At 37.3% G+C, this 15,996-nt stretch overlaps 1 protein-coding gene across 2 annotated transcripts in view; it reads right to left on the reverse strand.

Annotated features, from left to right (window-relative positions):
• LOC145679901 (synaptic vesicle glycoprotein 2B-like) overlaps positions 1–8,491 on the reverse strand; it is a 126,950-nt gene extending 118,459 nt beyond the window's left edge. The window contains exons 1-2 of one of the 2 annotated variants that reach the window (XM_081750415.1): positions 8,450–8,491; positions 3,506–3,562 (exon numbers count right to left, since the gene is read on the reverse strand). In XM_081750415.1, the coding sequence (XP_081606541.1) occupies positions 3,506–3,527 (22 nt within the window). In that variant the 5' untranslated portion in view covers positions 3,528–3,562; positions 8,450–8,491. The other variant, XM_081750413.1, reaches the window with a different exon arrangement.
• Positions 8,492–15,996: the final 7,505 nt, after the last annotated feature.

The following is a 15,996-nucleotide window of genomic DNA, read 5'->3' on the forward strand; positions in this document are numbered from 1 at the left end:
GTGAAATAATATTACTTTTACACTATTTCTTGACACTGCTTGTTTGTGTTGTTTTGCTTTGTTTTAATTTTTTTCCCTATTTGTTAGCATTTCCCTATGTAAAATGGCAAAGTTATGTTTTACCTGGGAATTTGTTCAATAAATATAAATAAATATACAGGGTGTTTGAAAACAAAGACCGATAACGTTTGGGAGGTGATTCCTGACACCAAGATAAGACAAAAAGTATAGACCAATCTGGGTGCACAAATGCTTCCTTTCGGAGTTATAGGCCGCCGAAAACGTGAAAGAATGAACTTTAAAGGTCCGGGCTCCAAAACTATGGGACCTACCGTAGTTGGCTCAAGATTTCGCTTAGGAACTAATATGTGCGCTATCCAAAAATACATGTTTCAAAATCCTAAGATACTCACGTAACAATTTTTATAGAGGCAGTTCGACTACGGTGATATAATTTTAAGTACTCACGAACTACCTCTATAAAAATTGTTGCAGAAGTACCACAGAATTCTGAAACATGGATATTTAGATAGGGAACATACTAGTTTCTAAACTAAGTCTTGACCCTATTACTGTAGGTTCCATAGTTTTGGAGCTATGGACATTTAAAGATCAGTTTTTCATGTTTTCGGCAGCCTATAACTCCGAAAGGAAGCATTTTTGCACCCAGACTGGTCTATACTTTTTGTCTTACCTTGGTGTCAGGAATCATCTCCCAAACGTTGTCGGTGTTGTATTGAAGCACCCTCTATAAATATAAATTACTCCCTCCAAGGAAGGTAACCAGACAAAGGTCGGTTTTGGTTATACTGGAATCGGTAGTGGTACAATGAACAAAATGTGTAAAAAGATGGTTAATCACTCTAGTCTATCTGTACCAGCGAGTCATTTAGGGGGGGGGGCAGGGAAGGGCATTTGCCCCCCCTGAGTTTGAGGTGTATGTAGATTTTATCAATAGAATAGTAGTAAGTCAGAGAAAACGCGAAATTTTACTTATATCAAGGGATCTTGCCGCCCCCCCCCCCAAAGCAAAATCTGAAATGACGCTCCTGATCTGTACTTATGATATTACTCCTACTTTCATCTCTTCCTCTGTTTTAGTTGGTCTAAATTTAAAATGTGAAACATCTATCGAATTTGTTATTAAAATTATTATAATTTCCTATACGGTACGTATCTTTTGATCGTATACCGCACAGGTAATGTAATTATGGTATACATACAATAATATTATTGTTTAATTTTTAACTCGAGTATATCTGTAATAAAAATGCAGGGAAAATAAAACCTAATGGAATTCGTAAGGATCAAGGTTTTTTTTTACTATACTCTGGAAGGTAGTGTCTAGGTATTTGTAAACAGAGGTCTCCAGGCAACTTACGAACATGGGATTCCTGTGTAAGAGGAAGACCATGTGTGTGGGATGAACAAATGGAACAAGCCAGAGTAAGTTTCGTTGGGAATCTCAGGAAATTTGTAGGTCGGGCTAGCTAAAAACTAGGAATGCCAACCACGACTGTGGAGGATGTTACGATAGAGACTGCAACTAATAGCTGTACTGTTTGCAACTGTTACAGGTACTAAAGCCTGAAGAAAATGTGACCTGTGTCAATTTATGCGAAAAAGTGCTGGACAGGCAAGATGATGATTTTCATAGTCGCGTAATCTTTAGTGATAAAGTCTCATTTCATCTTAATGGAATAATGAATTCGCATAATGTACATATTTGGGGATCTGAAAATACATATAAAACAGCGCAGAACATGACAGATTCGCCAAAAGTGTCTTCTGTGTAATATCCAAAGAACTTGTTTTAAAACACTGTCATTGCTATTGCATATTTGGACCTCCTCCAGAAATGGTTCTACTCCTAACTGAATCGTGAGAAAACAGGAACATAATTTGGCAACAAGATTTTCCCTTACTTCGTTAAGTGTTGTTTTACTCTTTCTTGGATTGAGTCATCATTGTGAGGATGGCGTTGCTCTTCTGCAAGGGCCCCCAATATCTCCCGACTTAACCCCTTGCGATTCCTTTTTGGGGGAGTGTATATAGGATTGTGTTTACGTCCCGCTGCTACTTGCCAACCTCCGTGAATTGCGTCGCAGGATTCTTGAAGGAGTGGAATCAGTTGCACCAGACATGGGAAGAAATCGACTACAAAATAGATGTGTGTCGTGTTACAAGAAAATCCCACATTAAATAGTTGTAGCTTCTGACAAGAAAATATTTGAGCTATCATTCCTTTAAGACGTTCGACCCATTCGTGCTGGTTGTAGCACTTCCGGCAAACGTGCTCAGAGCTCATAGAGGTTTTTGCGGGAAGTTTTTACGGAAGAGAGCTTTAGTTACACTTTGAAGATGAGAGAATAACTTAAAGATAGTTGCCGTCGAGGTACAAAACAAAAATGGTGATTCTGTTCTAGAATAATGATTCTGTTGCGTTGGATTTTGGAGTTCTCAACCCATAGAGCTAGTAATGTTAATCGACATATACAAAACTAGCAGACTACATGTTCTTGTTTAGTTGGATTGGCGTATAGAGTATCAAGCATCAAGGCTGTACGAAATGTTAACTTATAGTTTAACGCGGAATCCAAACCACATGAACTCTTGTCGGAATTGAACCCAGATCTTCCCGTTGAAGACTTGTACGTCAACCATATAACCTCGAGGGAGTCCAATACCTGTCCTTAGCACTAGAAGAATAAGCTTTGTGTTAAATATTATTTTTTCTGGTCACAATATTTATTATTGCATGTTCAATTTCACTGGTGTTGTGCAAACGCTCACCCCTCTTTCCTCATAGGTGTCAAATTTTGTACAACTCGCCTTGTAGTCAGCGTGCAGTATATAGGGATTACTAAAAGAAATTCTAAATTTTATGCCTAATAGTATCGGAGATCTGGAGAACAGTGGGTAACACACAGGGATCAGGGTCACATTTAGGAAAACTATTTCTCTCAGGGCCGCGTAGCTCAATGGAAGAGCGTTCCACCTCTAGTGCGTGGGGTTCCTGATTCGATCACAGCTTGTGCCAAGTAAATTTTGTGGTGGACAAGCACGGTTTGCGTAGGTTTTCTCGGGGTTTTCAAGTTTTATCCCACTTTATCCACTCCTATTCCATTCATTACTCATCAACACCGTCTCCTTTAGCCTAGCCGGCTTAACTGTTGGATGTAAAAATGATAGATTTCAATTCATTTATCTATTTTTCTCTCAATATAGGATACATGGGGAACATTTATAAAAAAAAGACTTCGAGGTTTTACATTTAATAATATCAAACATATAGAGAAAGGCAAAAAAACTTTAAATCTCCATTTCTTCCCTTCATCTATAGCCTATAGTAAGTATGATACAAGGAAAATAAGGCAAAACTTCAACGTTGTATGCTTCATAATTTTGAAGAACCAGCAACAAGTGAATCAGTGAACGAATCAGAGGATTTACGCATTTACATGCATAAATTTCACTTATTTTTAGAAAAAGATTTTAGGCTTACCTGTGTCTTTCGTCATCATCATATTAAACTCCAAAACAGTTCGTAGATAACAAGTAACTGAAACAAATAAAAAGTTTATTTGAATGAAATGAAGCTAATTAACATATCTTAACTAGATACACTAATGATACTGTGTATTATAGAAGCAAGCTACTTTTATCGTCTTCTTTATTAATGAAAATCTCAACGAAAAGGTGTAAATCTTGAGCTTGTAAGAAAACACACATCTTGTTTCAATAAAACGATGTGTACGGCGGTACACGCCGTGTACCCTCTTCTTAATCTTAGAGTGTACCTTCTGCTTCAAAGCATATAAACCCTTGAACACGTGGCCTCAAATCACCGTGCTGACAGTAGCTAAATCAAGAGTTTGTCCAAAACGCGCTAATGACAATATTGTTGTAGAATCAAAAGATGCACTTTGGATTGTTTTTAAGTAAACCAGTCTTTAAGGTAACGTTATTTGTTCATGCTTTTAAAAATCTTTTACCAGTTTTATTTAATTATTAAGAGTTTCCATGTATAAGTGTAGATTAGGTTTGATTTAAGAGATGTGAAGAGCTCCAGAGGAGGAATGTATTAATTCCAGAGGAAGTTAATAGTGGGTGTTCAAACTATTTTGTTCAGGTTTTCTATGTTTCGTGTTGCTATTAGTGATATTAAAAATATTTAAAAAAGTGTTCTAGTGACAAGTGTGAGGACAATTAAAAGTTCTATTGAACAAACGGACGCAAGTAGCTTCCGGAGAAGACTTTATCAAGGTCAATGCAATGTCTTATATTATATCCAAAGTTTTCATTGTTACTGTTGTTACTAGCTACTATTATTTGGATGTTATTATACAGGAAGGAATCAAAGCACAAAATCGTTAGTTTTAGCATGAAAGGATAGATCGATGCAAAACAGCGCATTCTTTTTTTTTTTTTTTTTTGTTCTGATTGTGAGAAGATATCCAAGCATCTTCAAGATCGATGGCTGTGATATTTCAAGTGCTTTAAACCTTGTTCTTTGCTGAAGAGAACCAAACTTGTTTCATACCTTTAAACTAAGGTATATGAATATTTTCAATATCACATCAATGTCAATGCATAACTTTGAGTAATACAGAATCTACAAATCGAATTATCATTTCATGTCTTCATGATCTTATATAGAGTTAAACTAGCCTTTGGCTAGCTAGGGGCTCCGCCCCCAGACCCTCCTATTTGCTCGGCTTAGGGCCTCGCACCTATTGAACCCCTCAATTCTACGGAATTTCAAGTTTCTTTTCCTATTTCAACTATCTAAAAGGTAAGATTTTGTTTCACAAGAAAACGCTCATTTAAATAACATGGGCCAAGAAAACGATCATTTAAATAACATGGGATTTTTTTCATCTCCTTTACACCCCTTAAAAACTAAAAATATGCAATTTTGGCAATTTTCCAGTCGGTTAGTCTCAGAAGGCTACAATCATGCCAAATTTCAGCATTCCAATCCTACCCGAAAGTCCCTAAACATTTTGGGGTGTAGAGGACGTCCCATATAAATAACATGGGAAAGATTTTTCAGTTCCCCATAAAACCACTCTAACGTATAGATTTTTTAAATTTTTACTGATTTACTTAGGTAACGTTAACGAAAATGTAGAAGCATACTGAATTTTAAGTTTGTATTCCAATTCCAAGTACCTAAAATATGAGATTATAGGTCCAAAAAAGGCCCATTTAATAAACATGGGGAATTTCTTTATCTCCCCTTTAGATCCCCTAAAAAAATAAAAATATTCACTTTTAGCAATTTTCTGCCGGTTAGTTCTGAAAAGCTACAATCATGGCAAATTTCAACTTTTCACGTCAACCGATTTTTTATGTCCCTACTCGGAGTGAAGTAGTTCCTTATCCATACCTACACTCATTTATGTTATTAATGGTACGATTTAAACAAGGAGTGTAATCGAGAAGATAGCTTGATCTGCTATTAGACTATAAAACAGTGACGTATCCCTTGCATTTTAATTGAATTAATACATGTGTTATACATGGTTTATTTTTAAAAATAATGACAATTATAGATGATCAGCAAACAGCGAATACCCTCTGAAAATTTTAGGACTACAGCACTGTATATGTATATGTATATACTAAAATTACCCTAAAACATAATATTCAAATTTAGGTCTTCAAATTTACCCTTCCTCAATTTTGCCCCTTGTTCTTGAGTCGTGTCAACAAAAGCATTAGCCGCCATCGGAAACTCTGAAAGAAAGCATTCTAAATTTTTCATGAAATTAGCTAATGTATTTTTGAAAAAATGTTATGGTTAACGTCATTTCATAAGATAATTTCAATTTTAATTCTTGCAGCTTCCTCGGTGGTTATATGGCCAGTGTACACTTCTTCGGCGAGGGGGATCCAGATTCAATTCCCCACAGGGCATCATGTGATTTGGATCCCATGTTGAGCTGTAGGTTCACGTCTTATGCAGCTCCAAATTTGAAAGGGACGCTAAACCCCAATCCTACCTGTTCATAATTCATCCCATCATTATTGACCGACTTCAACTCCAAGCATAAAGAAGTTTGAGAAGCCTCAGAGAAAAATGCTCCATTTTGCAGGAACACAATTTTTAATGTAGCTATTGTAAAAGCGTGTTAGAATTACATGTACTTTACGAACAAAATATCCTTGGTCTAATGTATTCTTCATTGTACGAGGGTACAAATATATTTTTACCCTTTTATGTACCCAAGTATCTTAGCTTCCTTGGGTGTCCTTGCTCCCTTGACACCCTATTCTATGTACTATCCGATTTTAGGGGGACATAATTTTGTAAAATCTAGGGACGAAATATGTTACTTGAATTAACAATAACATTGTACAAATCATTAAATTATATCGGGATATTACATCTCATATGTTCAAAGGTAACCAAGAAAGTTCCGTAGCCTTTTGTGGAGGTCTTTGTTCCATTAGCTCTCACACCGTGAGTTGATTGGGAATGAAGATAAGGCGAAAGTCAGTTGTTGGTGTGGGTGTATTCAACATACTACTTGGTTGTGGTGTAAGAATAGAGAGAAGACGGGACCTCCACAGAGCGTCATAAGAGTATGTATGCTGTACGAATTCAAACTGGGGACAAATACCGCCGCAGCGGGGCGGAAGATATCCCAGGCGTTTGGTGAGGGTGTGAATATGCGGGTAGTTCAGCGGTGGTTTAACAAGTTTCAAGACTGTGACAAAACACTCGAAGACGCACCACGTGCCTGAAGGCCAACACATGTTCAAAATGAAGATCTTAAGACAATAATTCAGAGGAACAGTGGCCAGACATGTGAGGAATTGGGACAACAATTCAGGTGAGTGGAGAAACCAATCGGCAGTACCTCCATCAACTTCGGAAGCACTACAAGTTGGGTCGATGGGTCCCACATGATTTGACTCCTAGCCAGAAGGTAACGCGAGCAGACATTTGTGTTTCTTTGCTGTCTCGTCTGAGAAAGGAGCAATTTCTGGACAGGATGTTGACATGTGATTAGAAGTGGATCTTGTACGAAGTTTCACGGCGGTGTCATCATTGGTTAGCATCCCATGAACCGATTACAAAATAGTCGAAACCAGCACTGCATCAGAAAAGGTCCTTCTTTGTGTTTGGTGGACTTCTCGCGGCATCGTGCATCAGGAACTGCTACCAGCTGGTCAAACCATCAACGCAACTGTGTACTGTGAACAGTTGAGCCGTCTTCAAGAAAAACTCAAAACTCTGGATCCAGCATTTCTGAATCGTAAAGGAGTCCTCCTGTTACAGCTAAGCCGCACATGGCTATTATGACCCGGAATACCATTCTACGCCTTGGATGAGAACCACCATGGCACCCTCCATACTCCCCGGACATTGCACTGTCCAATTATCACCTATTCCATTCCTTGGACACTCACCTTAGAGGACGCCAGTTCAAATCCCTAGTAGAGGTGCAAAAAGCACTTGATACCTTCTTCGCTGCACGGCCCATCAAGATCTACCTCGATGGAATCCATAGCCTTCCAGAACGTTCCAGAAGGTCGTCAATGCTGATGGGGACTATTTTTGATCTTCCAGTTACGTCTTAGCTGACACATCGATGTTCGAAAGTGGTGGGTGAAAAAGCAACAGAACTTTCTTGATTACCTTTATATAATGAGGTTGAAATGCAAAATGCAAAGTGTGTTTTTTAACATGTAGTACTCCATAAGAAAGACATGAAATCAAATATTATGTAAAAGGACTGCACAAAGTGATCATAGAATTGTTGCAAACCTTGTGTCGACACAAGCCATGAGTTTTTATGCTATTACAAGTGTTTTCCCACTATCCTCGTTTATACGTATACGCTATGTCTCTGACGCGCCTTCTCCCTGCGGATCCACTCCGCACTATGGTGATCCTCTGCTGCGCTCGTGCCTGGACTCGGTTATATAGCATTTGCGCTTTTTAGTGGCCATCTAGCACAAGTTGGTTTGTGTTTTTAAGTTGGCTCATGTTTTACGCATTGTAGTTTTTATGTCATATATTTAGCCGCTGTATTTATACTCAGCTTTCCTAAAGTCATTCTGCACCCATTAATGAAATTCCTACCTTAAGAATCTTTCTAAGGTAGTAAGAGTGTACTTTCTGCTAAGAGAAGTCAGTATTTCATAAGTATTTCTCCTTAAAATAGAATAGTATACCTACTTGTATGTCACTCTTTTGCAACACTATCTCAGACTCCCACACTTCTTGGTGGGTCACCATACAAACGTTACACATTTGTGAACTAAAGAATTTTAAGGGTAAATCTGTGCAGTCTAACTGTAGATTATACAAGGATCTATTATGACAAATACTCGTATAATCTTATTGGTTTACTACGATTTTAATAACATGCTACTTTTGAATGAGCACACGAATGTTGTATCTGCATTATGCCGGATATTTAAGTTGACTTACATAAATTCAAGTAATCTTTAAACTAATTATCTCAAGTTTACCTTGTGTTCCCTTCTTTTACAAGTCAAGAAAGCAAGTTTGAAATTGTGAAGGCACCATTTACCCAACGTGCATGCCTATATAAAGCTAACGTGCATGCATTTGAGAAATAAACGTGAATATTCGTGTGTGAGTTTCACAAAACACTCTTATCATGTCGAATAGTACATTTGAGAACATGAAATATCGTGTAGATTGATAATCTTGGTGTCATATCGTGGCTATATTGTTTTAAGGCAAAATTGTCTGGTCCTAAATTAAAAGCTAATATTCTATCGGTGAATTTTCAGATTTTATAAAGTATGCTTGCACGAGAGGATTTTTGTTGTAAACCACTGTGGAGTGTATAAACCTGAGTGAGCGAAGGCAGACGGGAACCATATAAAGTTACGATGTTAAAGGCCCAGAGGCGGGCACTATTTGAAATAACTATACGTAGGAAATAATAGATCTATGAAAATAGCTTATTTCACTGTGTGTACTGTATACATATAGTGCTTCTCTTACGGACAATGCTGCACTTATTACTTATATCACTTCTTCTTTGTTACTTAAGATAAATATTACACCTGCATATATAACTTTCTTAGATACTGTTCCTTGTCTGTGAATTAATAGATTTTACCCGTTGATTTTCCAAGTCCTGGCACCCACATTCTTAATCTGTACTATGAAATATAGTTATCAATGAAGAAAATAATCTTGTCTTTCTTCATTTCTTTAGTAAAAAAAATACCTCAATTAGAATGCACGAAGTACTGTGTAAGTTTCGTAGTTGGAAAATAGGTTACGTTTTGGTTATGTTACATATGTTAATTCCATGTAAGCTACCGCGGACTGTGATTGTCGACACATACTGTGGGATGTACTGGTTACGTTCCATCGTTGCCTCTATCGCAGTTCTACAATGGTTCTGAGTGACAATGTTTCTGACTGATCTTCAGGATCTGTCAGTGCGGGTTTTCTTCCGGCAAATGTTCGTCTTTGCAGATGTAGTTTTCTTGTGAGTCTTCTAGCCCGTCATCATTTTGGACACTGTCCCTTGCGATACAGCGAACACACTTCACACTTTCCACTTTCGTTTCGCTCGCACCACATAGCCGAGCGCCATCAATTTTGCCCTCTTTGGAAAAAAGAGAGGTCTCCCATATTACACGATCAGTGTCTGTTCGTATCACTGCCGCTGTACTGCTCCTCAGGTAGTACTGAGTCTCTCCTAAGACATTATCACCAACAGTCCAGCGCTACGGTCGTTTGTTGACCGCCAGGTATTTTCATTAAATTGGTACGTATTTGTATAAATAAATAATTTAAAATTTTAAAAGGACATTGAACTTAGAATTTAAATAAAATTGGATTACTTCAGTAACACACTGAGGAAAATCCATTATCCGGAGAGCGGTGTTTTGTACAAATATACAGAATTCATATGTTTTCTACGGAAATCTGTATATATATATATGTTATCAATATTCTACATAAGTATTATAGGGAGATAGCTTGTTTACCAGTGGGGGCTGAGGTAGAGGGGGGGAAATTTCAACATTTTTCGGCCTGACTCTTGCGACACTCCCTTACCCTCATTCTATATGTCAGTGTTGCCAAGGGTAGAAAATTGTCATATGAATGTCATTCTGAAGAGTTAGTGTGAGTTCGTTATTTCTTGGGTGCTGTTGTGATTACGGTTTTGTTGCTTATTATTCATTTAACAATGGTTTCACAGCGTAAGAGAGGTCAAACTATACACAGCGAAACTAGAGAAGTAATAAGGAAGGCCATAATGCAGTGCGACGAAGAAGCGAGGGTGAAAAAACTAAAACATTTGATATCACAGCCTAATTTGCGTGTGTCCACGTATACAGGGATCTCTGTGCGAAGTGTGACAAACATACAGAAAGAGGGAATGGACGCTGGTGAATCATCACTCACCACTCCAGGTAAAAACCGACCTAAAGCGGAAAAGTATAGGTTTCATTGTGATGAATTTGACAGGTGTGTTATAGGTAATATTATACAAGACTTCTATTTGCAGAAGAAAATTGTTCCAAGCGCATCAAAATTGTCAGTCATAAAAAAAATATATCTCTCGCGCATAAGGTGGGATTTGAACCATTCCATTCAGCTGTCCCCAGCGGAATTGACCCCTTTATCTTGCAATCGAAGACTAAACTGCTAGACCGCTCCGCCACGCGGGTGGTTATAAAATATAGAAAGTGAGTAATATGCAAAATGTACCCAAATACGGTAACTGCTTATGCAAATTTGTAAACTACGAGTTTTTTTTTTTAAAAAAAAAGCTTTCGATAGTGATTGCATAATTTGCATAAACTCTTTGAATTGAGTATTAGGTGAATTTTTTGACAACGCACTGGCAACCCTGCCTAGGACCGTCAAGTGACCGTTTCTTGGTGACGAGGTGGGGCAGCTGTTTATCAACTCTGAATTCCTCAGCCTCGCATTAAAGCCAGCTCCCTATAATATTGCCTTTTTCCCGCTTAGATGTTACATCATACAGCTGCAGGGTGTCTGACATTTAACAGTCTTCCGTATATTGTATATGTATACATATGTCACACACATCAGCTATATGTTGTATACGTCGGTCTGTATATGAGATAAAGCCGCTTATATAAAGTCATACAGAAAGTACGTATAGATGGAAAACTTATACGGACAGTATTATAAAACATACGTTTTCAGTTGTGGTGGACAAACACCGTGTGCGTGGGTTTTCTCGGGGTTCGCCCGTTTCCTCCCACTTTCTTAATCCCATCCTTTCATTCATTACTCATCATCACCGTCTCCTTTAGCCTAACCGGCATATTCGTGGGACGTAAAACTCACAGATTTCATAGGTTTTCAGTTATACGTTTAAGTCGTACTTTAAGTCAAAAATCTACAGGATTTACGCATGTATCCTACGTTTTTACGTACGCCACATACGTATTTTCCTTTGTTCAGATATACAAGGAAAACAGAATGTGATATCACGTTGTTCTTAGCTTATTTCGCAAAAAGTGTAAAACACAAGCCAGAAATACCAGTATATCATAGTTGCTATATTATTATTATTATTATTATTATTATTATTATTATTATTATTATTATTATTATTATTATTATTATTATTATCAGTAGTCGTAGTAGTAGTAGTAGTAGCAGTAATAGTAGTAGTAGTCAGGCGTAAAAGTGAATTTGAAAAGGTAGGGGAACACATGTTACGTCGTTCCCGAAGCCTATCTTTTCGCATTGTAATTTTTTTTTAGAAAGTGGGGATACGCCGTAGATATTTTTGGAAGTGGGGTAACGGCGTCCCCCACATTTCCCCCTTATTTCTACCCCTGTTGGTATTAGTAGTGGTAGTAAAATGTGTTTTAGGTTAGGACTAGATTAATGGACGTTGTTAACGCGACTGTAGCAACGCGTAAAATGAGCCTTATTTTGCGGTTTATATGGGCGTTAAATACGTAGCGCATGCACGGCAAAGTCTCTTTTCAATAGATTAAAATAGGCTCTTTTCAATTTAATATTTTCTTACTTATAACAACCACTTTTGTACTGCTACACTAAACTTTATATCGGAAGGACGCAAATTATTGCTTCCAAGTTTAGACAAATACTTTTGTAGGGAACAATTGTGATGCTAATTGCGTGGATCTACATTTTTCAGGATATTAATTTTTCCTCCCTCTTCTACTAAATTGTGGGGTTCCTTGTAAATCTTCGTACAGCAATATTTCTCAACTTCCTCTACTCCGTATACGTACACACTACCAACGTCACGTTGTTAACGCTTCCAGACCGAGTGAATATTCGATTAACGCGTCTTCGCTACCCGCTGACTTTCGTATAGTTCCTTCAAAGGTAAACACTGCTCCAATTGCTCGGCGTTAACGCCGCGTTTTTTTAATCGTTTGTATAGTTTAAGCCTACGCGTGAAATGCTTTCGAAATACACCCACGCACGCTCCTGCTTATCATGGCTTTTTATGTATGGTTACTAAATTCTGAAATGCCAAAATGCAGACACACTTCTATTGGGATAACTCGTTATGCTGTATAAAGGGTAGAGACAGCGTGAGTGAATAAAAAAATGATCCATGACCCACTGTCCCGCCACTCACCATGACCCACAACCCACCAAAACCCATCGTCATCAACTGTTGACCCATGATCCACGCCCTCCTGTCCACTGGCTAAAGAGTTTACACTTGTAATAAATATAAGGCAGTAAAATTATCAGTAATCGGAGTTTGAATTTCTACGGTAATGGTTCAAGCACCGCTCTGTTACAATAACGGTGGATCTGACCTTTACGATATAAAATGGTAAAGTGTTCGTCATGGGTCATATTACAATGAATTTCAATTTAATTATCATACTATGTAATTATTTCCGTGTTGAATTACAGATACGTTTCAGTGGAAAATAGGTTGACATTTGAAAGTTTCAAATCAAGGTAAAGTAGGTCCACACACAGAAGGAAAAAAGTATAAAATTCGACTGTCTCCGAAAGCCAAGTAGTATGTCCTATTGCTATTATTATAATCACAAATGCCAATGTCCAAAAGTGCCTGAAGTTTTTTCTCCCTTAGATATATTCATCTAAGTGACAAAATAAGTGAATTTATTATTTATATTTTTTTGAAAGTTTGTAGTAAAATCATGATATAGGCCTACTTATTATAGTCTGGGTTATGGCTGCCCCCCCCCCAGTTTTTACCTTCTAGATCCGCCACTGGTTAACATGATTTATAATGAGAGCATCTAAATATACAAAAGAGATCGTAAGTTTTAATTTCTTGGTTCGTACAATATGGCGACGTAGTAAGCTGCATTCCTACTAAGTGGCCTAAGATATTATGATGAAGTAAATTGTGACGTGGGGGAGTAATGGTTAAAAGAAAAAAAATGTTTATTTTCTGAAGAACTAATACCTGTTTTCAACACTTAGAAATCTTGGCAGAGAGAGTACTTTGATGCTTAAGTAACAATTGTTTAGTTATGCTTTTGTGATACCATGATAACATTTTCATGACCTAGTTATGAAAATAAACTAGGACAGTTTTCAAGTACATAGTAATTTACATAGATAATACTTAGATAATAATTAGTAGTAACAATTTGTGAAGTTCGATATAGGCCTAGTATTTTGATTGGTATAAGATCAGTGGCGTGTGGTGAATTTCGATAAGGCGGTGTTTTAGCATTCAACGTCGTTTGCTTTTCGGACAAGCGTGATATATATTTCAACATAGTAAATGTTTATTTTTTACAAAACCACAAACAAAACAGAAAACTTGTAGCGTCATCTTCTTGGCGCATACAAGTTATGAGCCACCGGTATAAACAAAGAAGCCACCGGTATATTCGTGGTGATATTTCTCCTGCCAACGCGAAAAATCCTAGCGATAAAACCATATCGATATCTCGATAGCCATAAGTACACACAGCGAGTGGAAAATATTCAAATGTCACTCCCATATTTTGTGTCTTCTTGGATAATTTGACGTCCCATAATGCGTTCTTCTTAGGCGTAGTTCGGACCACTAAAAATGTTTTTAAAAATCGGGATGTCTCGCCTAATGCGGGACATGTGGCTATTTTTATCCCAGATTCGTTTCAGCATGTTTCCATTAACAACCAAGATCATCGGACTTAACTCTTTATGATTATTTTATATTTTAGAACATCTTAAAGACATTACGGACACTACTTCTACCCAGTGCCGCATTTATGGGATGGGCGCCACTAGTCACTCTTCCCATCGGTGTTCCCCATAATTATGTCTCTCCACCCCTTGATCCTTAAATTAAAAGTAAAACTTAATTATGTTACATTAGTGAATTAACAATTTATTTCAGTTAAATACCATTCACTAGATAAGATGCTACAGCTACAACTACGTAACAAAAAGGAACAAGTGGTAAAATTTGTTCTGAACTATTTTCAGATTTTTTACGCTATCATTAAACATATTAGAACAGTAAAAAACGGTTGATCATAAAATAATATAAATATTGTGCATACATCATAGAAGTCTTTATTTTCGTTTTCAGTTTCACTTTCTGGTAGTTTGCATTTTAACGACATTGCTTGGTTTCAGAAAATGTATCTAATATTACTTGAAAATTGACGGTAGATGTCAGATCACTTTCGATTGCTAGAATGGCCAGGGCATTTAATTTGACATCTCCCATGGAATTTTGTGGGCGGATCGATACCGGTATATTGAAGGGTCGAAGAGACCACGCTGGCAGAGAAAGATAAGTATGCTGTATCATTACTGGTAGATTCGGAGCATTCCTATGTTAATGTAGATGAGAGTGTCTTGTTTTTGCATTTATTACTCCATAGATTCGAGTTGAGTTGAATTTGAAAATGAAATGAAATGAAATCTTTGAGTTTTACGTCCCTATGCCGGCTAGGCTAAAGGAGACGGTGATGATGAGTAATGAATGAAATGGTGAAATGAAGAAAGTGGGAGGAAACGGGAGAACCCTGCGAAAACCCACCACAAAGTTCCCTTGGCGGGGCTGCGATCGAACCCGGGACTCCAAGCACTAGAGGTGCGCTCTACCACTGAGCCACCGCGGCCCCAGAGTTGAATTTGAGTTTAATATGTCTTTCAGCAGCGAGACTATATGAGACGGGACCTACTGATTAACATGGAATCCGAATGCACGGCGCTTTGTAGAGTCAAATTTAGAAATCCTCTATTTGCTCTTAATTTTCTTTTTAACTTTTTCATACGAAAAAAATTTGAGGTTCAAAAATTTTGTGCTCTAGGCACGGGTCTAGTAGACCTAATGAGAAATGCGGGACTGCTTCTACCCCAGAAGAGTAGAACTGCAAGAGCGCATTATTTCTGCAGTATAAATTATTCATGAACTGCTGAAACAGGTCTGGGAGGAATTGGATTACCGAATTGATCAATTCAATGTAATAAAAGGAAGTCATATTGAGGTTTGTGACATATTATATTACAATATTTACTCTCAAATCAGTTATAATAGACCACTTATCTGTAAAATTTTGAACAATTTACGCAATTAATAAAAAGAGTATAAGAAATCGAAATCGTTCAAGTCATTTTGAAACACACTGTACAATTCTTGTCCTCATGGCTTTCCTCATTCTAATTAACAATGTTATCCCTCAACATCAGTTTCGCCATTTCAAGTTTCAATGGATTCTTTTAAAACACAGAGGAAAGAAACTGGCGAACTTATCTCTTTTTGATTCATTGCATCTAGAACCAGCCTGTTTTCGGAACAATAGTAATTATAATTCTATAGGTTGAAAAACCATCTAAAACATTGTACTTAGTTAGTTTTATTATATACTAGCTGAAATACCCATTCTTCGGATGGGTCAGATAAAATATCTATGTAAACAAAATGAACAACGAAAGAAAAAATATTGGTCATTTTCTACTATTTTTACATATATCGGTAAACGCTCCCTGAGACCCCCTAGTTCAAAATTAAAAGAAAACAAACACCTCTG

Source organism: Thermobia domestica, chromosome 2 (genome assembly GCF_964235325.1).
Source record: "Thermobia domestica chromosome 2, izTheDome1.hap1.1, whole genome shotgun sequence".
Taxonomy (NCBI): domain Eukaryota; kingdom Metazoa; phylum Arthropoda; class Insecta; order Zygentoma; family Lepismatidae; genus Thermobia; species Thermobia domestica.